This window comes from Erithacus rubecula, assembly GCF_903797595.1.
Source record: "Erithacus rubecula genome assembly, chromosome: 27".
In the NCBI taxonomy this organism is placed as follows: Eukaryota; Metazoa; Chordata; class Aves; order Passeriformes; family Muscicapidae; genus Erithacus; species Erithacus rubecula.
In genome coordinates this window covers 5,183,168-5,209,862 of record NC_136679.1, presented here as the reverse complement: position 1 = coordinate 5,209,862, position 26,695 = coordinate 5,183,168, and the positions used below count along the sequence as shown (strand labels likewise).

At 42.7% G+C, this 26,695-nt stretch overlaps 1 protein-coding gene across 6 annotated transcripts in view; it reads right to left on the bottom strand.

The window, feature by feature from the left end:
- Window positions 1-1,160: 1,160 nt before the first annotated feature.
- The window catches only part of TLK2 (tousled like kinase 2), a 42,877-nt gene continuing 17,342 nt past the window's right edge, over window positions 1,161-26,695 (bottom strand). For 4 of the 6 annotated variants that reach the window (XM_079327659.1, XM_079327657.1, XM_079327658.1 and 1 more), the window contains 16 exons: window positions 25,655-25,822; window positions 25,023-25,118; window positions 22,135-22,227; window positions 20,514-20,624; window positions 19,247-19,383; window positions 17,743-17,895; window positions 13,893-13,959; window positions 11,987-12,084; window positions 11,537-11,618; window positions 9,798-9,889; window positions 8,670-8,759; window positions 8,088-8,257; window positions 6,502-6,640; window positions 5,317-5,428; window positions 4,297-4,404; window positions 1,161-3,821 (listed from right to left, as the gene is read on the bottom strand). In XM_079327659.1, coding sequence (XP_079183785.1) covers window positions 3,648-3,821; window positions 4,297-4,404; window positions 5,317-5,428; window positions 6,502-6,640; window positions 8,088-8,257; window positions 8,670-8,759; window positions 9,798-9,889; window positions 11,537-11,618; window positions 11,987-12,084; window positions 13,893-13,959; window positions 17,743-17,895; window positions 19,247-19,383; window positions 20,514-20,624; window positions 22,135-22,227; window positions 25,023-25,118; window positions 25,655-25,822 — 1,890 coding nt within the window. In that variant the 3' untranslated portion in view covers window positions 1,161-3,647. The remainder of the gene's footprint in view (window positions 3,822-4,296; window positions 4,405-5,316; window positions 5,429-6,501; window positions 6,641-8,087; window positions 8,258-8,669; window positions 8,760-9,797; window positions 9,890-11,536; window positions 11,619-11,986; window positions 12,085-13,892; window positions 13,960-17,742; window positions 17,896-19,246; window positions 19,384-20,513; window positions 20,625-22,134; window positions 22,228-25,022; window positions 25,119-25,654; window positions 25,823-26,695) is intronic. The other 2 variants (XM_079327661.1, XM_079327662.1) reach the window with 2 other exon arrangements.

The window sequence follows — 26,695 nt, the reverse complement described above, 5'->3', positions numbered from 1 at the left end:
GGCAAGCTTCTGTAGCACCCAGAAAACAACATCCTCCAGCAGCAGACCCCAGGCAGACACCGGCAGCGGTTGCAAAGCCCACACTGCGGGTTTGCCAGGTCCCAAAATGAACTGGGACTGGCCCAGTTAGCAGAGGGAAGCTCATTTATAGCATGACTCCCCACTGTGAATATAAGAGGAAAAGCATCCATTGAGGCAGCCCCTTGTTGAATCCTGATCCTGCGAGTGTCAAGGTGTGTTCCCCACACACGTCCCTGCACATGTGGGCACCTGCCTTCCCATGCAGGACAATGATGGTGCTGCTGATGCCATTAAAGCACCATTGCTGCCTCTCCTGGCCCAAATCTGTGCCACATCATCTAAACTGGTACAGGCATCTGAAAAATGATCAATTGCAGTGGTAGGGAGGGAGCCAAGCTCCCTCAGTGTTTGGTTTTGCTTGCACTCACTGAGTTTGACTTCAGGCACAGTGAAGGTCAGGTCAGATTTGCAGAGTAACCTGGGGCCTGGTGACTGCTCACTTGAGGAAGCAGCTCTGGAGGCAGGTGTGGCTCTGGCTCCTAGGGGATGCCCAGCACAGTGGCTCCACCTGCCTGTGGAGGAGCTGGATGTGCCAAGGGCCCCTGCGCTCTCCATTCTAGATACAAAAACTCAACTCTTCAGCTGCTGAGGTCCTTTTTCATTTTTTTGTTGTGTATTTTTGTAAAGCTGACAAGGCACAGCCCTAAGAAATTAAAGGAGCTGAGTTTCCTCACTGTGCAGTGTGGTTAGTGTGGGTGACTGAGAGGGGAGACTTGGATGCATGTGGGCTGGGGAGTGGGGGAGGGGTCGTGATCCACAGATTTTTATCAACAGAAAAGGTGTTTTTTATGTCCTCACCCTGTATGGCTTCTAAAGGCAGCTGCTATTGTGCAGGAAATGATGGACAAACCCACCTCAGCTTTCTAAATTATGTTCCAGGACAAGATCAATATCAGTAATTAAGTGACACAGTAATTTCCAGCGATTCCCCCTGTGATGCAGAGATCTCACTGCTCTGAGTGATGGAATGCATTCTTCCCCCATCCTGCCTCATCCTGTCACATGTCAGCTCTATGCAGCCACTGCAAGTGAGCTCATGCCAATGCCAAGAGCAGGAAAACAGTAAAAGCCAAGCAAAATCAGTTTCTTAAAACTTATTTTAATATCCATGTCTCATCTGTTGGGTAGAGCCAAAACAGTCTGGCCTGGTTCAAGTTACAAATTCTTCATACACTTTAAGTAAATGAACAGTGTGGCAACAGGGTCTGTTATTGGAAGTGAAACCCATCTTAACAAGGGAAGTGTTGCAGCCAGAATTCTACCAGGGTTATTCTTCCCTGTTGTCAGCCCCTGCTGTCCCCTGGCCCTGGATGGGTGTCACACAGCAGGAAGAAATGCTTCTGACACAAAACTAATCATAGCCCCAGAGATGCACACACTGGATGGCCAAGAAACAATGGGACCAGGATAGAAAAAACCCTTTTAGAATTCTCCCTGATGTGGACAGATACCAAATCACCAATTTTGGCAAATGAGATGAAGCACCAACCCTGATTTCTCCTGACACAGGCTGAATAAACATGTTGAAGCTGCTCACTGGACAATTAACTTGCGGCTTAGAGCAGCAGGCATGGAGAAGGCTAAGAGAGCATGGCAGAGGATTTAAAGATGCAGCATTTCTGTTCATTGTCTAAAACACTACAGCAGTTTAGACACCACCTTAAATACAGCTGCAAGGGAGTAAAACCAACTAAAAGCCCGAGAGTCACTACAAAAATAGTAAGACAAACCAAAGCAGCAGAGTTCTCCACTTCCCTGGCCTTTGCTTAATTCCAACAGACTGCTCCATTTCTCTGTTGGCAAGTTCCTGATCAGCTTTAAGCACAGTATTTGCAGATGATGGCTTACAATAAGGTGGACAAGGGGCAGCTCTGAGTGCATGATGCAGAACAGCACCTGCCAGGAGATGCCACTGGGGTTATGCAGTGACCCAAAGAGCTGCCACAGCTGTGGGGACAATTTTGGAATTGTTCCACAAAGGATTCCCCAGCCCACAGTGTTCCAGGGATTGAGTTAGGAAGTGCACATAGGGTGGTTTGGTTTTTAACCACCATCCTGGATTGCTGTTTTACAGTGCTCATCTACAACCCCCCCCCCCTCCCCCATCCAGGACAAACCCTACTCCTCCAACACTGCATCTTTAAATATTTCTGGCTAAGAACTCCTGCCATATGTTAGGAGCACTTCAACCTGGCTGCCACATGTTCAATGCTGCACTTTTTGTGTTTTCAGTTTTTCTTCAATGTGGGAGGGAAAAGGAAGCAGAATGGGAGACTCCCATTTCACAGCACGCAGATCCAGCTGAAGGTACAAGATCCCTCCAGGCAGATTACAGGAGGGAGACAGTAATTAGGCTGTTTTCTCCTTTCAACGACATTATCTCATTCCCTGCCATCTGAAATCAGATGCAGTGATGGCAGCAAGTTTCATGAGTCAGCAAGTTTGAAAAGTGTTAAGGGAGAGAGGAAGCTTTGCTGCCAAGTCACGCAACAGAGAGGGCCAAACAAGGCTTCAGCTCTGGATGCTCTAACAGGAACCACATCAGGAGAGAGCTGGGTGGGCACAGATCACACCTGTGACACCTGAGCCGTGCACCAATTCCTGACCACTCTCTGCCTGTCAGCTGAGATCAGGCTCACAAGTGTGGAGAGCTCATTCTGCATGATGAGCATGATGGGCTGGGTCTGCAAAAACAACAGCACTTCAACACATTAAAAAGGTGCAACCATTGTGAGAGCGATGAAGAAGCAGCTGAGATCTTGTGGCAACCTGAGCTGTGACCCACTCTGATCACAGAGTGATGCAGGCCTGTTCTCCAAGGGCTTCACCACCCTCCTGAGAAGGTGAATCATTCCTAAGAGGCCACCCCAAAGGAGCAGAGAGATGCACCAGCTGCAGAATAGACACTGCCACAAACCTGCTAATACGGGTTTCACTGAGACCAGAAAAATCTTTTCTTCCAAAAAATTGTTATTTTTAAAAAATTGAAATTAATTAGGGGTAAAACACTAACTCTAGTGCCATGAACAGGCAGGATCAACTTTTTTCCCCTCCAAAGGGCAAAGAGTCATATACCATCCCCAGCTGAACCTTGGTGCTTCGAGCTTTTCAGGAGATGTTACCTAAACTTTATTAAAAGAAAAAGAACAATGTTTAAATATCAACACTGGACTAGCCCAGTCTTTTTTCCAAAGTCCACATTCTTCATATGAAGCACACACGGCGTCCTGGATTCCCCAAGGCTGCATGTTCAGAAGTTCACAGTACATGGAACTATGCTTTTAATATTTTTTCTTGAGTTTCTCCTCTTTGCTCAGAGCAGCCACCCTATTGTGGTCACTGACTGGACAAACCTCAAGCCATCTCCTATCCACATGGCTTGGCCTAGATGCCGAAGGCTTTCTTGATGAGAGTTGATGTTGTCATGCTCTATGGATGGAAAAAAGCAAGAGAAAAAAGCACCTGGTACAGGTTTCTTGAGACCCTTGTAGATTCCTCGGTTCCAAATGTGTTTCTGAAAGTCTTTTTGACAGTTTCTCAAGCAGTTTTTGGCCTATTACTCTGTCTCAGTTTGAAGAGCTGTTATTGGATGATCCAGAGGTTGATGCAATTGCAGCTCCAGCTGGGCTGCTTGTGGACACAGACTTGCGGATGTGCGGCAGCAAGTAGGGGTCACAGGCCAGCTGCTGGACATCTATCCGATCCTCCTTTCGATAGGCCAGACACCGCCTGATGAACGCCTGCAGCACCCCAAAGCCAAAGCAACAATTAGCTTCTGCTGACAGAAACAGGAAGCTTTTGACTCTTTGGGAGCAGGGCCAGCATGACAACCCCAGTGCTGAAATTCCTGCCCTAGACACAGCCCAGCTCCTGCACTAAAGCTCATCTTGTATCAGGAGAAGCACGGGCAGAGGGACCAATGCTCAGTGCTCAGCCCAACAGCCGCAGTAATCATGGAATCACAGAACGGTTTGGGTTGGAAGGACCTTAAAGCTCATGTCATTCCAACCTCCCTGCCATGAGCAGGGACACCTTTCACTAGACCAGGCTGCTCAGAGCTCCATTCAGCCTGGCCTTGAACACCTTCAAGGATGCAACATACAAAGCCTCTGATCACTGTGGGATGGGTGAGCATTACATGCAGGACTCCTGCTTGTTTTATGGAAATCAGGAGGCAGGGACTGCCTGTGCTGCCTGAGCCTCAAGCAGATTTACCTTTGCTTCTGGTGTGACTACTGGCTTTGGAGGGAACTGCACCTCAGTAGCTTTTAGGATGGTGTTCTCCTGCAAAATATCCTGTTGTGACTGGTTGTGACCGAAGGGCTACCAAAAGAAAGAAAAAAGTTGTTAAAGGTTGGTGTCAGGCATAAAAAGCCTGCAGCTCTACTGTTTATCATCACCTGACATCAGCATTTTTCCAGGCAAGCAGCCCACAACAGCTGGGAAGGTGCTGCAGATACCAGGGGATCAGGACTCATGCCCAACTGAATAAAAGGGATCAAGCTGGAACACGTCTTGCTTAGCCAGTAGGGATCTCCAGGTCCCTTCCAGACCTTGTGAGTCTGTAACAGCATTTGTCATCCATCTGAGCTGGCAAAGATTCACCCACTTGTCTCTGCTGGGCTGTTTCCACATGTCTGACTGACAGCACTGAGCAGCAACGTGTGTCAGCCCTGGCTTCCACAACACTTGATTACAAGGGACTCCCAAAAACGAGCCCATGGAATCCTTTCCCTTCTCCATCCTATCTCTTCTGCTGCCATAAAGCAAACTGTGTTTTCTCACAACAAATCGCCTTTTCTGGATCCACACTCTTCCCTTCCAAAAGCTATCCTAAAAAATTCTAAAGTGGGTCTTCGTATCTATTTTGCCCCTCCCTTGCAGCCATCAAGACCAACAAAGACTCAGGGCATTGACAGTCTCACAGACAAGACCAGACCAAAACCTCAGACCACAAATGACACACCTGCTCAAAATGGCCTCAGTGGGAACATGCCCAGTGGAAAGGGATATTCTGCAGAATGTAGTTTCTGAAGAAAATGCTAAAGGTGGAGCACAACACAGCCTAGTCTATGCCCCCCCCCCCCTTTCATTAGCATGGACTCTGCCCTGGAACTGATGGCAAGGAGACAAGACAGCACCTTCAAAGTCTGTGGAGAAGAAAGTAGAAGCCTCGGTTGCCTCACAAAAGGTTTGGGAAAAACCACTAAGAAAAGTAACAAAACACCTTCTTACCTTTCTTCCATATAGACATTGATAGAAGATGACTCCCACTGACCAGACATCAACTTTATTTGAAATCTTTGGAGGTTCTTTCCCAACCACAAAACATTCTGGTGGCAAATACCTGATTAGAAGAAAGCGTTAAGAAGTTATGAGATTAGCTTCAAGTATTTTCCATTATTTCCTTTAGAACAGAAAATTCTATGATCAGATACTGGCTTGGGACTCAGGGGTCCCATTTCATTCCTGTGCATCTCTGGGCCAAGATCACCACTGCCTACTCGTTCTGGGAACACTGATCTCAAGGACTCTCCAGACACTCGTGTTCTGAGCTAGTCAGCACAGTCAGTTTCTTTTCACAGAGCACATAAAACAAGCCCATTCTCTTTTATCTTCAGAACTGGTATTTGCTGTTGAAAGGGTTTGGCTAACAATTCCACAATGAAGGCACATAGCCAAAATACATATTTTTGGAAATACAACCCCAGATGCCATCCCCCAATTAAATACATTCAGCTTCACTCAGGGTACAGCTAATTTCATTTTTAGGAACAGAACTAAGGTGTACAACACAGAATGGCCCAACAAATGTTCTGTTGCCCATAGTGACTGTTTGCAGCTTGGGTGACATTTAAGAGTCACACTTGGTGGCACTCACCAAGGATCTGCTCTCAGGCAAGGGTGATACACTGACACTTGGCACAGAAGATAAATAAGTGCTGGAAACACAAAATTCAAGGAATCTCTGGGTATACACAACACTGTGAGATTTACATCTTTTTTGAAAGCTAACTACAGACCTTCACCTCATTTCAGAGGAATACTCTCTTCACCTCTCTGATGCACATGAATTTCCAAATAGATACAGTATTTTCCTCATTTTTGCTTAAGATGTGAGACGGAGGCACTCTGGACTGTGAAAGAACAGCCAAGTCCCACTCTGGAGCTTGCTATTTCAGCAGCATATGAAGTTTTTCATCAGCCTTTTGAATATAAGCTGGTTTCAAACACTGACCTACTGAACAGTGAAAAGCTGCCAGCCTCAAAAGGAACTGTGTAACAAGAGTAGTTTCCAGGTTCTCAAACCTCCAGTGTGTCAAGCTGTCACAGCCAATGGCAGCACACACACAGCTGCCACACTTCCAGAGCTGTTTACAAACTGATGTTGTTGTCGCAAGTGCCCCAGGCATCACTTACCAGTAAGTACCAGCCCCCTGCGACGTAAGCTCCATGCCATCAACTGAGTTGTAGCTGTCATCATCCATGATTTTGGAAAGTCCAAAATCTGTGATTTTTATCTCTCCACATGCAGTACCATTGACTAGAAGAATGTTACCTAGACAGAGGAAGGAAACAACCCTTAGGATACACATTTAGGAAGAATAAAATTGCATTGGCCCTGCACTGCACAAGGACAAGGGACCTACAGTGAGCTGCACCTGATGTTTTAAACTCTCAAAACCCTGAACTTCAGAGACAACTCCACGACTGCCAAGTGCTAGAGCTGATCTGCCCATCTTGAATGACTTAGTGACCTCATATTGCATGGAGCCTCCAGATCCTGAGCCAAATGAGCTTCAAGCCCAGGCTGTTTTGACCCCTCCCAAAGCTCCTGTTGGAAGGGCAGGTCAAAAAGGAGGATTAAGGAGAGAAGTACACATACACAGTTATGACTCATTCTGCCCAGAAGTTCTGACTTGCCCAGTCTTCTCAACACGCCAGAAACTCTCTCCTTCCTGACAGTGCTCCCCAGTGACTTTCTAAGCTCAAAAAGGACAATTACTGCTTAGGCAAGGGTTTTTCACAAACCCATCAAGAAGTCAAATCATCAGTGTTTTTCTCCAAGCCTACAATAAAGTAGCAGAACTGTATGTGATGGCAGTAGATGAATCACAGCTCTAAGCAGCTGCACACAGAACTCACACAACTTGGGAACAGTCAGGGAGGAAATGTGGTCACTACAACCAGTGCAACAGCACCATCTCCTGTACACACTCCTCATGCTGCTGCAACAAACCACATCACAAACCAGTTACACAACACCAATGAGGTGCCAGCAGTACAAGGAGACAAGCCAGGGATAAGTGCCCAAAGAGATGAATGAATTTACTGGACTAGGAAAAAAAAAAAAAAAAAAAAAAAGCTATGTAGCCAAAATGTACCATCCCAAAACAGAGCATTTCCATTTTTCCCCTTGTGGCTCTGCCCTAGTAGTAGAAAGAAAATATACCCCACCATTTGGGGAGGATTTTCTCCATGGCAGATGTAACTGAATTAATTCAAAGGCAAACCTGAGCAGACTGTACATCCTCAGCTTTGGAAGCTGAGACACAATATAAAAAAATGAACATTTCAAAACTAGCTTCTGCCATCAAATTTTCAGGCAGATGATTACAGAAAGAATAAGCCACAAGAATGGGAACATGAAGCACACCAGCAGTTGTGGGAACCTTTATGAAGCAATAACAGAAGCTCTCAACAGCAGAATACAAGCAGGACATTAAGAAAACAAACACAGCCACTTGGTGGTTCACAGTCTAAAATGTTAACACCTCCTCGTTTTACATGTTACACTTCCTTGTTTTATGTTGCAGTTCTGGGAGACAACATCCTCTACACATTTTCCAAATGTTTTATGCCTTTTATGTTTTTTTTCTTGTTCCAAGTTAGCTTTCCCAGACAGCTCTGTCTTCTTTCTGCTGTCTGACCAAAGGAAACTTCCTCTTATTACCTGTAACTGAATACATTTCCTTAGGATCCTTTAGCATGACAGCACAGCATACCTGGTTTAAGGTCATAGTGTATGATGGGAGGTTTGATTTCATTTAAGTATTTTAAAGCATTCACAATCTGCATGATAATGGATCGTGCCTCTTTCTCTGACATTAGCTTGTGCTGTTTCAGGTAGAAGTCCAGATCATTCCCCTCACAGTATTCTAACACTGTACAAAACCTGAAAGAAAAACAGGTGTTGTTGCAGTTAACATACCATCTGATAGAAACCAGAATATTTTGTGACTGCTCATCTGTATCTCACCTATGTGGTCAATATATTAAATTAAGAGTCCTTCAGCCTATTAATCCCTTTGTAAAAGTAAGCTACCAGGAGCACAGGCCTCAATGCTCAAGAGTACAAAGGTCAGAGACACCCCATTAAAGATCCAGAGGCTGAAAGCTGTATCAGCTGTGGCATCTGCCCAGGGCCAAGAGCAGGATTTACCAGTATTTTAGCAGATAGAATACACCACATTGGTTTGTGAGCTGGAGTCCCTAGAAAACCAGTGTATGCTGCAAGTATGCCTCAGTTATCTCAGTAGTAAAGTGAAGAGGTAAACCATGGGAAAGGACAGAGCAACACAACTTACGAGTCAGTATCCAGTGAGAAGTAGTCGTATAGTTTAACTATTCGAGGGTGATCCAGTTCTTTGTGAATTCTGTACTCTCTACATGCATGCCTGAAAACAGCAAAGCCTGAGCATTAGTCATACAAGTGACTTAATTCTCATTTCTCCAGATAGTGTATCCAGACATACCACACAGCATCCAGCTTCAATTAAACCCATGCACATTCTTCAGACAGCTTCAGAAAAATTAAGCTAAGAAGGAACTGCACAGAACAGCTCTTGGGAACCACAGAACCTGAGTGCAGCTCCAACCCTGGCAATGCTACAAAATAACTCATCTTGATTAATGGTACTGTTTGCCAAAATAGAATAACCTCATAAATCCTTAAGAGATCCAAGATAGCTGAATACAAAAATCAGCAAGTTCTAGAAGAATTCCATGATGTTTAACAGCCTAATCTCTAGGCTTCAAATTCAGCTCAGTTTGTCCCAGTGACTTGTTGGGGAATTAAGAACACAGCTTTGTCTTGGAAGTCCTATGGAGAAGGTTTGGCTGTCACTCTGCAAAAATTGTCTAATCCATAGCATTAAGGAGTAAGTTACCAACAGCAAAAGGCTTCCAGTGAAGAGTTTCTTCCTAATATTTAATTTAATCCTGCTCTCTGTCAGGCTGAAGCCATTCCTCCCTTCTCCTGTTACTCCATGCCCTTGTAAATAGTCTCTTTCCATCTTTCTTGCAGGCTTCCTTCAGGTAGTGGAAAGCCACAATTAGGATGATTTACTCTAGGAAACAAAGGGAAGGGAGAGGCTTCCAGGGAGCACAATGCAGGTGTATACCTGCAAGATGGGCCAGAAAAACCATTTCCCTTGGAACTGCTTGGATGTTTCAGAGAGAAGGCACTTCAGCATTTCCCTCACAGAGCACTGATGCTTTAAAACGGAGGTAAAGGGTTTATACAAAACTCTGTGTGTGTATGCACACATTTAAAACATTTCTCATCTGACCAGAACTTTTACAAGTAGCTACTGGGACAGAAAGTGGCTTTTGAAATGTGGCAAACACAGGAGAAAATTGGCAGTCTGTTCACAGGATAACCAAATGCAGGAGGAACTGGGAAACGTGGCTGGCTGCTTCGTAAACTCACTCACTTGTGGTAGTTTTCCTTCTTCTCATCCCTCCAGTTTTTATTTAACTGGTGTATTTTCACAGCTACATATCTCTGTTCTGTTAAATCAAATGCCTGCAGAGAGAAGAGTTGAAAATCAGTAGGAATCATAGGATTAAGTTAATACTGCAAAAGCAGACAACCAATATTCCCACCAGAAAATTAGCATTAAAACATAGTGAGGAAAAAGAAAATCCACATTTTAATGCAGTAAGTTTCACTAATGAGTTCAAGGATCTCTGAAAACAAGTGAATATTCTGTACTTTGATCTGACCTTCCCCACAGAATCTAACTCACGCTGCATTGATTTTGGCATTTTACTACCAGAGTTACACAGGGACCCAGGAAGACCAAATTACTAAAATATAGACAGTTTTTATACTGGAAAAGACCCTGCTATTATTCTCCCATGTCCAAAATTCATTTTCTACACTTGGGTTAATAAAAAGCCACTACCAAAAATACAGAAGATTTTTCAGTGCTTTGTTTCACACTGGTAGCTCAGCTTGAAGCATAATGTTTCAGCACCTATAGAAGCTGAAGAATTCAACAGCATAGCTGTGTGATCTTGTGCTTTTATCCTTCCCTCTACTTTTTTATTATTTAAACAATCCTTGTAGAATGGATGTCTGAAATTGCACTCACAAAACAATGCAGAAATCTTTTACCTTGCCTGAAAGCAGCAACAATAATATAATGATTTTCAGGATGGGACAAAATGCTGTGATGAACACACATTATGCCTGTTTGCTTATCTCAAAAGTTGTCTACTTAATTCCTAATGCTTAACAGATTAGCCAAGATCCTGGAGAAGAAGGGTTAAGTATTTCTTTGTTTTAATAACAGTTAGAACTCTTAAGAGCAGGCAGCTAGAAAACATTCATACTCTCTTGGTTTCATCTGTGGAGCTAAAACTTTCTTTTGCTTAGTCAGCAAAGCAGCTCAAAGTACTTACACTCAGCTCACACTGATTTTTCCCCCATCTGAGCAGTCTAGTCCCCTTAGTTTAGGTTCCTATTGTTGTGCCACATCAAAATAATAAAGCACCATGAAGTTTCCAGTATTTGCATTGGCACAATTATTTCCATTCTAGCCATATTCAACAAGAATTCCAAACTTCTGAGTACAAATGGGGAATATCGAGAACTGGAATAGCTCTAAGTGTAACCACCAACTAGCAAGCACCAAAGTATCCTAGGTCTTGGCTGTTAAGATTGCTGACACACCAGGAACCCTCAGCTCTAAGGAAGTCTCAAAACTACACAAACATACACTGTCCCCAGTCTGCTATTTCTGAGGGTAAAATGAAGGCATCAGAAACAAATTCTTACACCCCCAGGAAGTACAGGCTTTGCTCTTATTATTGGAGCTATTTTCTCTTATTTACAGAGATGTTCAGACTTGTTGTGCCATCTCAGCAACACTTAGTCACTGCAGCTATTTGTATGCAGCATTTGAAGAAACAAGTGGTTTGCTTCTCTGTCCTAATCAAAACTGAAGACTTGGCACAACAATTTTTGACACATATTTCAAGGAAATTTGACCCCTGAGGACAAGACCAGCACCTAAAAAATCTCAACTCTGAGGTCTAATGCAAGCCAGATGCACCATGAGCTATCCTCCTTTCTTTTCTCCATAACTCACATAGCATTGAGAAAACAAGTGTAAAAACTGTGTTTCCTGCAGATACAGATTACACCAGATTGCCACTTCCAAATTACCTTATATACTTCACTGAAGCCACCTCTACCCAGAAGATGTAGCAACAAATATCTATCATTTAGCGTTGGATGGTCTTTAAATCTGGTGAGAAAGACATGGTTTAAGAAGACAGAAATAATTATATCCTCTGCACAATAAATTACAGCTACTGCACAGCTAAGAAACTGACAGAGAAATATAATCATGTTAATGACTGACAAATTTGATGCTATTTGATCACTCTGCACCAATGAAAAACTATTTAATGGCACCTTGCTGCATTTGGAATCCTTTGTCTTATGTGACCTTCAAACTGTAACTGTAGCACCACACAATCAAGTGACTAGTGAGTTATAACATCAATTTAAAAAGTATTAAGTGTTTCCCATGATGAAAAGATTGTTTCTCATTATGAAGAGAACAAATAAAAAATTACTTTAAGTTCTTATCCCTGAATCCCATGTGCTTACTGTGAATTATCTTCATTGTGTATCCTTTTCAGTTCCCTGATGTGCAGATTTCTAACCCTCTCTAGCCGTTCCAGCTCTGCCTGGATCTCTGCTTCTTCCTGCACAAGGAAAAACCAAAAGGAAAACACAGCACTCTGTAAGGTACTGCAGGTAGTATTTCCACCTGATTTATGTAAACACAAATACAATTCCACTTCTGAAGAGGTTATTAGCATAAAACTTATCTGGGAGATCAGAGAGATGGTCAGAGTCAATTTGCAATCATGCGGCAAGTAACAGGAATGACAACTGACTGGGCAATTCTGTTCACAGGAAGAAACCTCCTTTACACATCCTTGTTTGTAATATTTTCTGTACTTAAGAAGCCTTGTTGCTGTGGTCCTGCTCCTTCCCTAAGTTCTATGCAACTGTTTTTGAAAGAATTTCAGTTCTGGTTGGACAATAGAAAGAAGACAGCCCTCAGCAGTAAGAACAGGGATGTCATGATGCCACATGGGATGGGGCAGCATCTGGACAGGATGGGAAGTGAGAGAATGACATTATATTCTACTAGTAGTAACTGCTACAGCAGGTCAGAGTGTTCCTCAATGTCATGTGGAAGTGTTGACACAGTGTTTGTCTAGATGGAAGTTTTGGTGCCCTTAAAAATGACACGAGAATTTACCTTGCTGTGGCCAGGGTTGCAAACCTCCATTCAAATGTACTCCCTGAGCAATACAATTTGTGTATGTGACACCATTACCCATCTGTCTTGTGACTCTGCTCCTTCCCTTTCCAACCAGTTCTATTTTTAGACATAAAGAATGAGCCAGTTTCCAAAAGTGGAGAAGGATAAGCACAACTTCAGACAATGCCACAATCCCAACATATTACTTCATTTTCCATTAAGGTCCATTTCCAAATGGATTCCTCCATTCCAGGGTGGCAACAGTACGTGCCAGGATAGATGGATCTGCAGTTAATCCCCTGGATCAATGTAGGAGCTGTAGAGCCAGCATACCTCCTGCCCATACCACTTCTCTTTGTTCATAGGTCAATAAAGCATAATGGGCAGACTGCTAGCAGATTCTGGGTGTGGAGTAACTTTCCCTTCCACAGAAAATAACGTGGAGTACAGACGCATTAATGAGGCCTTGCATTCAGCTTGTGTGTCAAGGTTACAGGAAAAAAAATCTAATGAGCACTACCTGAGAAGGGAAGGGGCACTCCAGCAAGACATTTGGTTCTTCTTTGGCTCATTTCCAAAAGAAAACTTTGGCCTTAGCAGAGATTGCACCTAACCAGGAAACGGCAGAAGACATCTACATTTTTCCCCAGTATTTCATCTGTTGAAGTGCCCCAGAAAACTTCTAAGTAAGTCACTGCAATCACTTTCAAGGTAACCAACAGCTTATCTAAATATAGCCTCACTTGCAGGTACAGTTCCTACTGAGGCCAAAGTATTTGAGAACAAATGCGCATTGCAGCTGCCTGAACACGACTGGTTTTTAACAGCCCGAGAGATTTTATTGGACTGATAACGCTGGTTACTCAATATTGCAAAGAACAGGAAAAGTCAATGATTTCCGCTTTTTTTTTTGCTGTGTTCTAATAATTTTCTTCCCTTGGTCCATTCCTTGCTGCTCCCCCATGTTATACATGCTGGAGCCCAGCACCCACCAGGCAGGTAACAGTGACAGATGTATCAAAAAAGTAGAACTCTGCACAAAATCCTAACTGCAAGGACACAGAAATCTATTTATTGAAGCAAAGAACATCTTCTGTGAATAACACCATCCAAAAAGTTATTACAAATCCTGGCTATCCCTTCCAAGCACAAAACCCTCTTGATTATCAAAAAAGTAGTGGTCTCTACAGAGAAATGCTCTTTTTCACAGAAAAAGCCTTTGCTGCAGCTAGTCCTTACCTTTTTAAGGTGACCTAGTCGGAGTTTGAAGATTTCCTCCTGTTCATGGTATTCTGCTAATGTTAACCTGCATAAAAAAGAAAGACTCAACACATTAAGTTTCCAAATGTGATAAAGCGAACAATCTGCAGATACACATTGTCAGTGGAAGTAACAACGCCAGAGAGTACATCAACAGCCAGCATGAATTTTTTTACATGAACTCTGCAACCCATATCTTTTAACAATAAGTCTACAGGAGAACAAAACCTTAAACCTCAACAACATCCATTAATTTCAAATTCAAGTCCTGAATAACACCTATCTAGGTTACTGACTTTTAATGAAGACAGCTAAACCATAATCTAAACATAGAAAAGTGAAGCCTAAATATTCCACATCTTATTTTTCCACGTAAAGTTTGCTTTACTGACTCACTTTCAAATTTTTCTTTGTAATAAAAGATGGATAATTCAACTCAGAGCTATTCACTCTGAGACTAGAAGCACACTGGCCACACAGCCACTGGAAACAGAACATCAAGTGGGATTCAGAACTTTTTCCTGTTTCAGGTTCTGCCAGGTGACTTCCAGGGAAACCTTGGGAAATTTACTTTATTTTATGTTTGACCTCATGTGTAGTTAGGAAAAGCAATGGGTAAGGGGAACAATTCCTTATTTTATTGATAGTAAATGACATGCAAAGTTTCTGCTCTAGCTGGTTGGTCAAAAGAAGCTTCATAATGTTTTCAACATCTTCCACACCAAGTACACATTGGGCAATGCACACTAAAACAGTGACAGAGACCACCACTAGTGAAATGCAGTGAGACATGCTGAGATCTCTAGGATCAGAAAAATGAATCACTATAGCAATTGTCTCATTACTACCAACAAGGAATTTGGTAAAAATATCACATGTGAACATGATGCCCTTATCAGCTGCATCTGTTCACTCTGTAAACAGGACCTGCATGTGACAGCATATAAGTATCTTTTTTTAAACCCAAAGCGAGTTCAAAGCATATCCCAGGAGGATTTCTGCAACAGCAATTATACTCTACACAATATTTCACACAAGGTTAGTGCAGGAGGCCTCCAGAGCACCAACACCTCAATTTCTTTCAAGGGGGGACCGAGTCTTACATCTGTGCAGGGAGACCTTATTCAGTAAATTGAGAGGAGAGAGCATTCAGCTCATCAAGTGCTCATCTTGAATTGTTTCAGCTTCCCTCTCTTTCCCTCATAATGCACTGTGTCCAGCTACTTGAAACAAGACCTAAAGCAGTTGATAAATTTAATGGAAAACTCATAAGCCAAGTTCCCTATGAAAGAATCTCAAGCAGTAGGAACTGCTTATTGCAAATTAAAAAACAAACATAGAAAACAAAGCCAGTCACACATTGTCTCATTTCATATAAAACAGCTGAGGGCCCTGAGCTGGATTTGATGATCCTCGGGAATCCCCTCCAACTCAGGATATTCTGTGATTCTAGGATTCCAATTCACACACAGAGCCTGAATTTGAATTAGATTCAGATAATCTAGAAGACTGTCACAAGAGTTTAGGTCTTTGTGATTTGCTGATTCTTTTCTTGTGTTGCTGTGTAAGGAATAAAGAGAAAATTGAATAAACCAGCAACAAGGTTTGTACATATGTTCATGCATGAATAATAAACACCATCAGCCTACTCATTAGGGCAGGGATGTAACTAGGACCACCAAGCTAAGAATGCCCAAAATAGTCTGCCACAGCAATCATCACAAAAATCAAGGGGGACTGTGAGACAAACACCATCCTGTTTCACAGAAACATGCTGGAAACACCCTACCTACCTCTAGTGTAGCTGAAGGCTGCCCAAACTGCCCTAATGAATTCCACCCAGCCCCAGCACCTTCCTGAATGAAAACTCTTTTCTCATTCACAGGCTAGAAAACTCATTTTGGGAGAGCTTGTGTTTAAATTTGCATCACAGCACCTTCCTCTCCTTTTTAAGACACAGAAAGAACCAAAAAGGAATTTGGGTGCCGGCTTCTCATTCAATTTTAGAGATATTTATACGTAAATTGCCTAAAAGTCAGCCTCTGTAAGAGTTCCACAATGAAAAGCCTCCCTCCAGAAGTCATAAAATTTTGCTCCTGATACACAGTGGTCCAACAAATGCACTTACTGGATAACTAATGATTAAGCAAGTAGTCAGTCAGTCAGTCAGTCCAGCGGTTACAGATGACTTGCAAAAACCCCAGTGTTTTCACATAAGCTACAATGCTCGACATGAACCATATCCATACCCTGGCAAGCAGTTTTTATCAAGCACACAAAATGAAGTTTCCTAAACCACAAAGGTATCACCTTAAAATGTATCAGTGAAGAGTGATAAACCAGCAAGAAACAGAAAAGAAGATTTGGGAGGCCAAGAGGCTTCCTGGCAGAGCATGGTAAAGCTGGATTATGACAGGGCAGGCTGGCAGCACAAGCAGAAGCATCATAGACATGACCAGGACTTCCAGGGCACATCAGGACCTGTGCTGCCACGTCTCCAGAATAAGTCACACTACAGTTGCACCAACTGCTGGAGACAAAGAATCTCACAAAAATAGTGAAAGCTCATCCTGCCCTTTGGAAATGAAAGGGTGCCACAGTGAATAGCAATGTTTCAAAATATCCATGTACATTCTATTTATTTCTCTCAGCTCAAACCAGGCAATACAAAAGGATGATTTTAAAGTTTTGTTCAGTTCTTTTCAGGCTCCCTTGGCCAGAACAAGGGGGAAAATGTCTTCAACCAACTTAGTTATTTGCAAGAAGCACACAGTGCTCTTGAACACAACCCACCTGATCTGTAGGTACCTGTACCCAATTTGGAGGGCACAGCCCTGGAGCCGAGTGCACCACAGCCAGCCTCGTGCCATCTCTGCTGAGACTGTGAAGGCAGTGGGAGCTTTTGCTCCACACATCCTTTTAAAGATTAAGACCAAGAATTCAAAAGCCTTCTGGAACTTTGAGGTCAAGTGAAGCCCAGGAGATTTTATAATGAAAAATGAAAGTCTCAATGAGGGTTATGGTATTAGCCTACAGCAAAAAAATGAAGTCTATAAAGGGAACTAGGAGAAGGTAGGGCTAAGTCTCTGACTAAATGTATTTTCAACTCACAAAAACTCCTGAAAAAACAATGTTATAAATTTCTTTTGAGCCCCAGCTTTACTTTAGAACAATATCAAATCTCTTACAGCATCAGGAACTTCAAAAGAGGCAGGGCAGGCAAAAAAAAAAAAAAAAAAAAAAAAAAAAATCCATGAGAAGAGTAGCACTTCCACCACTTCCCTGAGTCATGTATGTGTGAAGAATTGTTTTGGAAAACAGGCCAATGCTCAATGCATTGTCTCTACAGGAAGCATGTTATTCCTCCAGCATCCCAAATGAATTGTTTCAAAACTCTTAAATCAGAATTCTCTACATTAAATACACAGAAATCAAGGCTTCTGAATGTGTATAATTTTGTTTTCCTGAAAAAATAAAGCACCACGTATACCCGGACACCAACATAAATTCTGAACTAGCAACACTAAAGTCAGAGCCCACTTTTTAAACCTGACCACAACAAGAATATTGAAAATTTTACTGGACTCATAAAAAAATAAAGTTAAGCTCATACAAAGTCTGGACTCGGCAATGATCCTTGCTTTAGTTCAATGAAAACTATTTAGAACTAGAGCCAGATGTTGTTGAATGCCAGGCTAATTTCACAACATTCATTTGTGCACGGAGTGAAGCCTGGAGGCAAGGGCAAGCTTCCATTTCCCAGGAGATACTTTGTGCTCTAATCAAAGCCTGTGGCTTTGCCATGCACCAAGAAGGCCACAGAACCTACGTTTCATTTTCTGCTCCGTTGGTCTTGTTCTTGCGCTGTTTCTGCTCGGTGCTCGCTGGCGGGGTCTGGCCCATCGCTGGCGGCTTCCGCTTTGCTAACATTTTTCGTTGTCTCTCTATTTCTTCCCGCTGGGAATTTATCCTCTCTTGTTGCCTGAAAAGCAGAGAGGAGAAAAAACATGACACAGATAACTAAGGTTGCACACTTGGTTGTCTTCAGCATTTATTCTCACCAGATTTGAGCCATGAATTTCAAATCAGTTGTACTTGTAAGATTTGTAACAAAATATTTTTGTACAGAAAAGGGGGATGTGCTGAACATGATGAGTCAGAGTTTTAAAGGTATTTTTACATAAAACAGGATTCTTTTCCTGGCTCACAGAAATCTTTCAGAAAGTGAAAGGTTTAATTCATGCAGAGGACATGCCACGGAAACCTGGGATCCATGGCAAGTCACTAACTTTCCACGCACTTTTTCCTAGAAGCCTCTGTTAGAGATCTCAGACTTTCCTGTTAAAACTATTCCTGAAGTCTAGCACTGTCTGAGAAAGTATCCTTACACTTCAAAAGTACAGTTTAACTATCTAAAATTCTCTGGAATATAACCAACATCATTCCCAATTTCACTAAGGAACTGTCTTTCCTCCAAGATAAAAAGACCATCCTGAAACATTTTACAGTAATAAAAGCACTCTTGAAATTTCAAGTCTAAATGATCTAAGCATTTGCATACCTAATTCCCTTTTAAAAAGGAATGTAGCTGACTGCAGCTAAATATTCCAGAAGTATTTTTTTCCATGTCTTACACCACAAACTAAGGAAGAATTATACAGTTCTTAATCTTTGCCTAACAAGGCCTGCACCTCCCTATCAGACGACAGAGAAGTGATGTGATTTTATAGGCTCACACATAGCTCTCTAGTGCAATTAATTTGCCAAGTCCTACTTAAAGGTCTAGGCCAGGTGGGAATTGACTGGATATTTCCATTAACATTCTGCATAAAGGATCTCTGATCTTCATTTCCAGGTTTCTGCAGCCCCTTTGATCACTGTTACCAGAAGGCAAAACAAGTTAAATAGTATGGATTTTCTCTTTCAAGCTTTTCCACTTTCTACTTAAGGGAAAAAATTAAAGTGCAAGCTAATTAGCTTTGACTAATATATGCAAGGATGCAAATCAAATTGACTGACTCATGATATATGTGAGATTTTGGTTCACCCCTCTACCCTAAGCACTACACAGCTAGGTGGGCACACTGACGATTCCTGACTGGTAACAACAACTCAAACCATTTCATTTCAGTTCAAGCCTCCGGAAGTTGCAGTGGAAGTGGATTTCTCACTTCAGTGTGAAAAAGTTCCCCATTGTCAGGAGTTCCTATACCATCCTTCCATGCATCAGTCACACCATTCTCACATTCTGATGTGCAAGACATCACACACAATTGCTAGGGCTGTTTTTCATTTCTGCCTCTGAAGTCAAAGACAATCCTGTTTGTCCTCACTTGATGAGGTTCTGGAAGGCATAGCCATCTGTCCACTGCTCGGTGAAGGACGCGCCGTGCCGCACTGTGGTGAAGTGCCCCAGCCTCAATCGATCCTGCATGCTCTTATCTCGGCATGCCATCTTCTCCTGCTTTGACTGCAAGCAAAATAAAGCCATGTAAAAGTACAAGCCATAAACTACTAGCTAAGGGCTGTGCTGCATTTTAAATCACCACCTATTCTTTCCACTTTCTATTATTTCAGTTCTGATTATCTGAAACCCAGCTGAATATCATTGATCAAACTACTGCTGGTGCTTCGCACTCGTCTGGCAGGCATTTGTTCACCTCCATCATGATGTTTCAGCCTCACTCTTTCCTCCTGATGACTACCTAGGCAGTTCATCCATCCAATGATCAGTTGAGATCAGCCTGACTGCAAGATTAAAATTATCCCTTTGTATCAGCAGCTTAGCTAAACTGCAGAGCTGGCTCTGACCAGGCTCTTATTCAGGAAGTGAAGAAAGAAAATGTACCTAAGACACAGTGATCAGCCAGCACAGTCCTACTCTTGTACTATGTCCAGAAGGGACACAATCTCAGCTAGGTCACCACTCTAGAGAGGAGTGCCCTGCTCAGCCAAGAATCAGCTCAAACAAAATAAACTCAAACAGACTGCATGTTCCAGCCAGCAGCCGGGTGGTTTTGCCCATCCAGTGCCCACAGACAATAAGGTGTAACTGGCCAACAGGTGAAAGAGCAAATGAACCCCCACACCGTTTAACCATCAGGAAAGCCGGAAATCTTTCAGTGCTGAACCAGGCTGGATGCTGGTGAACCTGGCACTGTCCATAGTGTGTTCTTTTCAGAACACACAAGCGACACAAAGCAACCATCTCCAACTTTGCCATTTGAAAGAAGGAAAGATCTAAATCTCCTGCCCATGCCTCAGAGCTTATCTGCAATTCCACCGTACAATGGGACACTGCTCCTGAGCTGCACAGAGTTGTTTTTCAAGTGTATGGGTTTCCAAATCAAGCAATGCCTGCTGCATTTAGAGATCTTTCATTTAAGCAAGAGACCACTCTGCCACTGTGCAAAGTGACCAAATCTGAACATTCTGAACTACTTTAGTCTTGGGATTACACTCCAGTTTGCAGAGAAATTATTTAAAACAGAATTTTTATTATCTTTTATCACTAAAGCAACAGGAACAGGGTTTTACTGCTAAGAAGATAAAAGATGCTTTCAAGGACATGAACTGACTGCAGAGATGTGCCCTGCTCACCTTTTCTATAAGAAGCTTCTTGCTCATGGTTACACATCGATTCAACCGCTCCTTGTACTTCTCCAGCATCTTCTGCTGCTCATCTATCTGCCGTCTCAAATCACAATTGGCCTAAAAGTGAACAAAGAACAAAGCCTGTGACTTTAAACCACTCAGAAGAGCCAAACTAAATATCACTTCGGAAGAAGTTTCTCCAGCTAGCCGTGGGGATCAGATTAAAGTCAGCAAACCAGCAGGATAAAAGAACTGGTTTTGTTTAGCAAAACATCCAAGATAAACTCTTAAGTTTTTAACTCACTCACATCTTAACACCCCTCTAGAACAGAGAAGTTCCATCATCTTTGTTTACATGTAAGGAATAAGGTAGAAAGAGACTAAAGACAAGCAAAAGTTTTTTTGCTTGTTTTTTTTTTTGTTAAACATTTAAGACTTTGCCACAGCTATCAAGTTTGAAAATAGCTTAGTCATTGCTGGACTATCCTCCCTCTTTAGCCCACAATATTGGCAAAGGAAAAGGATGGAGGAACTCTGTATTTTCAGTTAAATTATTGTTTGAGTCACTTTTCATCAGCCTTTCTACACAAACTGCTGCTGCTTCAAACCACCACAGCATGCAGCAGGACTGTATGTGCAACCACTTTCATTACCAAGAGTTAAATGTAACCCATTTCCATTCCAACTAATAGTCTAGTAAAAAACAAACAAAATTAATGAAAAAATAAAATATACTTCATGCTTCATGAATTGTTTCCCACAAGCTCACATGTGCCCTATGTCTCCAATTAATTTGACTGAGCTCTTTCAGGTGCTGAGACCAGACATACTCCCTTTAATAAGCTTTTTAATGCTTTTCAACACTTCACAAGAGCTGCCTCTCCAGTTGATGAAAGCTAAGTCAATTAGAACTCCTCAACTATGACAAGATCCTTGATTTGAAGGGATTTATCTTTCACTGAAGAATACTAATAGGTTAAGAGCTTTATTCCTTTAGTTTGGCCAAAGCATGCTCTCATCTCTATACATGCCTCTGATCCTCCTGAATGAGCATTTCAAAACACAGCTTCCCAGGCTACTAGACACACTGCCAAGCAAAAGGCACAGTCAGCTCCTCAGGACTTAGAAGAAGGGAATAACTGGGTGGAAGGAAAAGGGAGGAACCATCCCTGCAAATGTTCAAAAAATGTGCATATGTGGCACTTGAGGACATGGTTTTGTGAAAACATGGTAGTGCTACACAGATGGCTGGACTTGGTGATCTTCAAGGTCTTTTCCAACCTTAATGATTCTGTGAATTCTGCAGAGAAACCTGTTAGGTTTGCCAGCAAAATACATAAGCATGCAAGAGATCAAAGGGAGGTCAGCACTGCTGAGGACACAAATGAGATACAACAACTCTGCATTGTATGTCCCCAGACACTGCTTAGGTTCAAGCAGGCCCAAGCAGCATCCACAGGCCAGACAATTATCCTGCCAGTAAGGAATCACTGGATTTGTCTTACCTTGCACATGCTGGTTCTACAGCTGGTATACAAGCCCCTGCTTTACAGTCTGGCTGGCACAAGCATTCTGAGTATCTTGAAATAGCAGCTTTTAGAAGAGTTCTCCCACTTTAAATACTTACTCTTAATAAGTCATCTATCCTTCCCTCCTTCTTCTCCAAGTCAGAGTTCTTACTGTTTTCTAGTGCAGATATTTTTTCCATTGTGAGGTCAGACTGTAGGAAAAAATCACCATAAACCACGTTTAAGACAAATGGGTCATGTTTTGAATAGTCAGCACTAACGTCCCAGTGTACCCCCCTCTGATCTGAACTGCTGGGTCTCAGAAGAACTGATCCCCTGCAATCTGGCATTCAGAGGAAGAATGTTCTCCATTACTCATTTTGTTGTTGCATGGTGGGCTCCTCTAGCACAGACCTCTGAAGAGCACAAACTGGTAACTCTCAACAGCCTAACATATCCTCTGTGTCCTGTGAATTTTACATTTATAGTTCAGTTTTGCACTCTTTGGTAGTGTCTATGCAGGAGAGCTTGTACAGAAAAAAAGGCTTAAAAAAACCCACACTAAATCCCAGTCCTTAGCTGGAATATCAAATTTATGATCTTTCATGAGCACAGACATCCATGTGCAGACAAAAACAACACCTGTGGACTCTAAAGTGGTTCTGACAGAAAAAGGAAGGCATTTATTTTAAAATATTGTAACAGACTGAAAGCAAGAGTATTGGGCACAAACTTTTGTTTCTGATAAACCAATGTAATAGTACCTATTGGGGACAGAAGCTTTATAGCTGTTGAGTGAAAACCATCTGGAAAGTTTTATTGGGTGCAGAACATCTCAAATATCTTCAGTGAAGTGGTAAGTGAGAGTTATACCCAGGAACAGAACCACACTATATTCTTTGAGTATTTCAGATTCAGCACTTCAATTAAAGGGTGGGGAAGAAAAGGGGAAGGAGTCAGTATGCACACGAACACAGAATCTAAAGTAGCCAAGGCAACACAGAGCAAACTCTCTAGGACTGCACACAGATTTGTGGTTAGCAGGCACCTATTCTGTTTCTGAGAAGAGATTGCAGAGACTTACCTGTGGAGCTGTTATAAAACTGTTCTCCAAATGTCAAGCTTCCCTGGAAGCCAACACTATGGAGTAAGAGACAAACCTGGCTGACTGTTGCTTCCTGAGGCATGCCCAGTAGGGAAAAGCTCAAACCAAGCATCTGCCAGCACAGCACATCAAGCAAGATGGGCCTAAATCCCAAGAGACAAAGAGGTGGCCTGGGCAGGTCACCTCACCTCTGACTCGACTTGATTCATGCTTCTTTGCCTGCAGAAAAAACTTTGCCATGGTAGGCACTATGCAGGATGTCTGTGGAGAACCTGGTGCCGCTGGTGGCCAAACAGCAGAAAGTTTCTTTAGTAAGTGACTTATTTCACTTAGGCAAATGCACAGACATGCTTACCCTGTGTCCCATGAAGTCAGGGTACATACTCTTATATGTAACTTCACCCCAAGTCACCTCAGAGCACTTAGGCCCTAGTACTAACAGAAAACACTGAGCAATTTACATCATGCCAATTTGCTTTTGACACTGCCACAAGTGACTCAAGCTGGCAATCACTGAAGTTTATCTATTTTTTAACTCTATCAACTCCAAATAGGCTTGGATGGGAAAAGCCAAGAATGTGTACATGTCCTCATCATGTAACCAAATATCTTCCTAGATTCTTTCCTGCACATATAAGCTCCACTGAGACCTCTGGGGAATATCATGAAGTTGAACACTGGCAGAAAGCTTGCTCAGACAATGTCTTGCAAGGAACACAGATCTTGTGAACATGTTAAGCACAGAAGAAAATAAAAACACCTTGTCTTCCTTCAGGTGGGACCACTGTTTAAGCATGGGTGTTGGGACAGAAAAGATTGACAATCCCTGGCAAGTTCTTGAGTTATGGCATTCTCATAGACAGACCTCTCCATGCACTGTTAGGAAACAGATCTTCCCAGACTAGCATTTTAACAATACAGACAACAGATGTGACCCTAATGACACAACAGAACCCAGACCTGAGCAAGTGAGTACCTCCAGAGGGGGGACTGCTGTCCTGGGTGAACAGAGAACTTATACCACTTGCAGGGTAAATGGAGAATGGACACTGCCAGCAACAAAATCATCTCTGATACAGACTAGTGTGAGGAAATGATTGTTTAAGAATTGCACAAGGGAAGACACAGAGATCTGACATGAAAATCCAAAGAAGATTAAAAGCAGGCTTGGAGAAGAGATAAACCACATGCATTGCAGATGAAGCTGCACACCCTGGTAAAAGCAACAGAAGATGACAAAGCTAAAATAATCCAGTAATTTAAAAGGTACCAAAAAGCTAACAGTGCAGTCAGAAGACCTACTCCTCTTCTAGACTCCAGGTCAGTGAAGTTGCTGGGAAGCACTTTCAGGAAAACAACAAGTTCCACCTTGACAGGACAAACTATTCCATGTGGACTCTGCAGAGGTGGAAGAGCTGCCAGCCAGACTATGGCTATTTGTACTGTAAGCAATGTGATGCATCCCATGACCCAGGGCCTGAACAGACCCAGTGCTTGAACAGAGACATTCACAACTATCACTCAGGTGTCCTTCTCACCTTCACTTCCAGACAGAGGAAGAACCCTGAGGATACAACAGCACAGAAACAGACAGAGTTGAGGTGTTCCTCTCCCAAGCACAATCACACACAGCTGACAAACTGCCCACAGCACTGACATAGAAAAGCCTCAGTACCAGACTGGACAAACTCCAGCAGCAGTAACTGAAAACATTCTTTACAGGATGAGGAACAAATCTCAGAGCAATTAACTTCACTCAGTAGTTACAGATGGAGTTGGGAATACTGGCTCTTCCCACTGGAAACACCAAGTCCACTATCAGTGGCACCCTCTAGCACAGCAGACAAGCTGCATCAAGCTTCAACCTCACATCCAAGAGCTATGTTGTCTAGTGAGCTATACCTGTGACTGTTTGTGCTGGATGGAAATCTGTTTTTGGGAGGTGCAGGAATGCTCAGTGTTCCCTGATCCAGTAGAAGATGGGCTGCCTTGCTGGGCCTGAAAAAGAAAGTTGTGTATTGTTACATGTCCCTCGGCATGACCACCAGTGCCCATGCAGATACATTCATCTCCACACTGGAGCTGCAGCCGGGCCTGTACCACACTTTCATGTTCAGGTTTAAGGATTCAGTTCAGTAAAAGCAGTGTTAGTTTCCTCCAGGAAGCCTGGCCCAACCTACTGAAGACCAAGTTTTTAAAAGCCTGATATAATTCACAGGAGCTGAGATTAAGCAAGGCCAAACCAAACACTTCTCACAACAAGACTATACTTCAATCTTTTGCTTTTCTGCATCTATCAGATTATCCTCTCAGATGACATCATTTTGATCTATGTAATATTTTGAGCTGTTAACTTAAAACTTAAACAAGCAAAGCCTGGGATCTAAAACTCTTCACAAGGAAGATGAACTTACCAGAAGGTGACAGACTGGGGTCAGTAAAAACAATGCTACACTTGGGCAGAAAAGCTTCGAATTCCCCATCCCTCAACTAGACACATGCCTTAGGATTCAAATAATTTGATAGCTGCTCACCGAGACAAAAGTAAAACAGAGGCCACCTCCCCTCTGTGGCAGCTGCTCAGTCTCTAGCCGCTGCTTGGCCAGCATCACCGACATCAGCGTTGGCAGAGCAGAGTGTTCCTCCTGCGGCTCCTTGGCTGTGCTGCCGTCTACCCCATACAGCGGCTGCTCCACTCGCCGCTGCAACAGTCAAAAAACAGACAATCAACTACCTTTTCTTTTCTCAAATGAAAAAAAAAAGCGATTCTCTGACTCTGCCAAAACTGTTGTCAGTGAAGCAGCAGCTCAGGAATGAGCAGGCGAGGATCTGATAACTCAAACAGGACTCCTGCAGTGATTGTTGCAATGGCAGACACCAACAAGGAAATTAAGTTAACAATTGAAAAAACCCTCACAAATGAACCTACAGGACAGAATTCCTTGTCAGTTAACACATCCTCTTCCTTTGCAAATACATGTGCTTCAGAGTCAGAAGGGCAAAATAGACTCCAGGTTCAAGAATCTACACTGGGATTTTGGTCAATGTATTCACAATTATATTTTTTTGTATTTCTCAAGAACTCATTTTCAAACAGCTAATTTCATGATGTATTGCTATTCTGGCAAAGTAAACTGAGTCAGAAGCACTAAATGGCAGCAACGTAACCATGTATAGGACCCAGACACCAGGGTAAGCTCACTTCTGTCATTACTGCTGGGACCCATCTCCTGCAAGGTAAGCCAAGTACTAATTCATTCTCAAAATCCTTTAAAGGTCCATTACATCACTTAAGGGCCAGCTCCTTTCTCCTGTAGTAGATTAACTTTCCAACTGTGGTGGAGGAACTGAGTTTAACAGCAAGAATCATCTGAGCTATACTGATTACAGCACACAGCATCTCAACGCCCTGGCTCCCAAAGCCACACCACCACTGCTAAAACTTGGCAATCTGGGTAATAATCATCCAAGTCCTTCCAAGGTGTAACTCCAGGCAAGGAAAATGCCTCTGAGAAAGCAAACAGTCAGGTCAGGCTTCAGTTTTTCTTAAAAAACCTACATTGCAACCTGTTTTC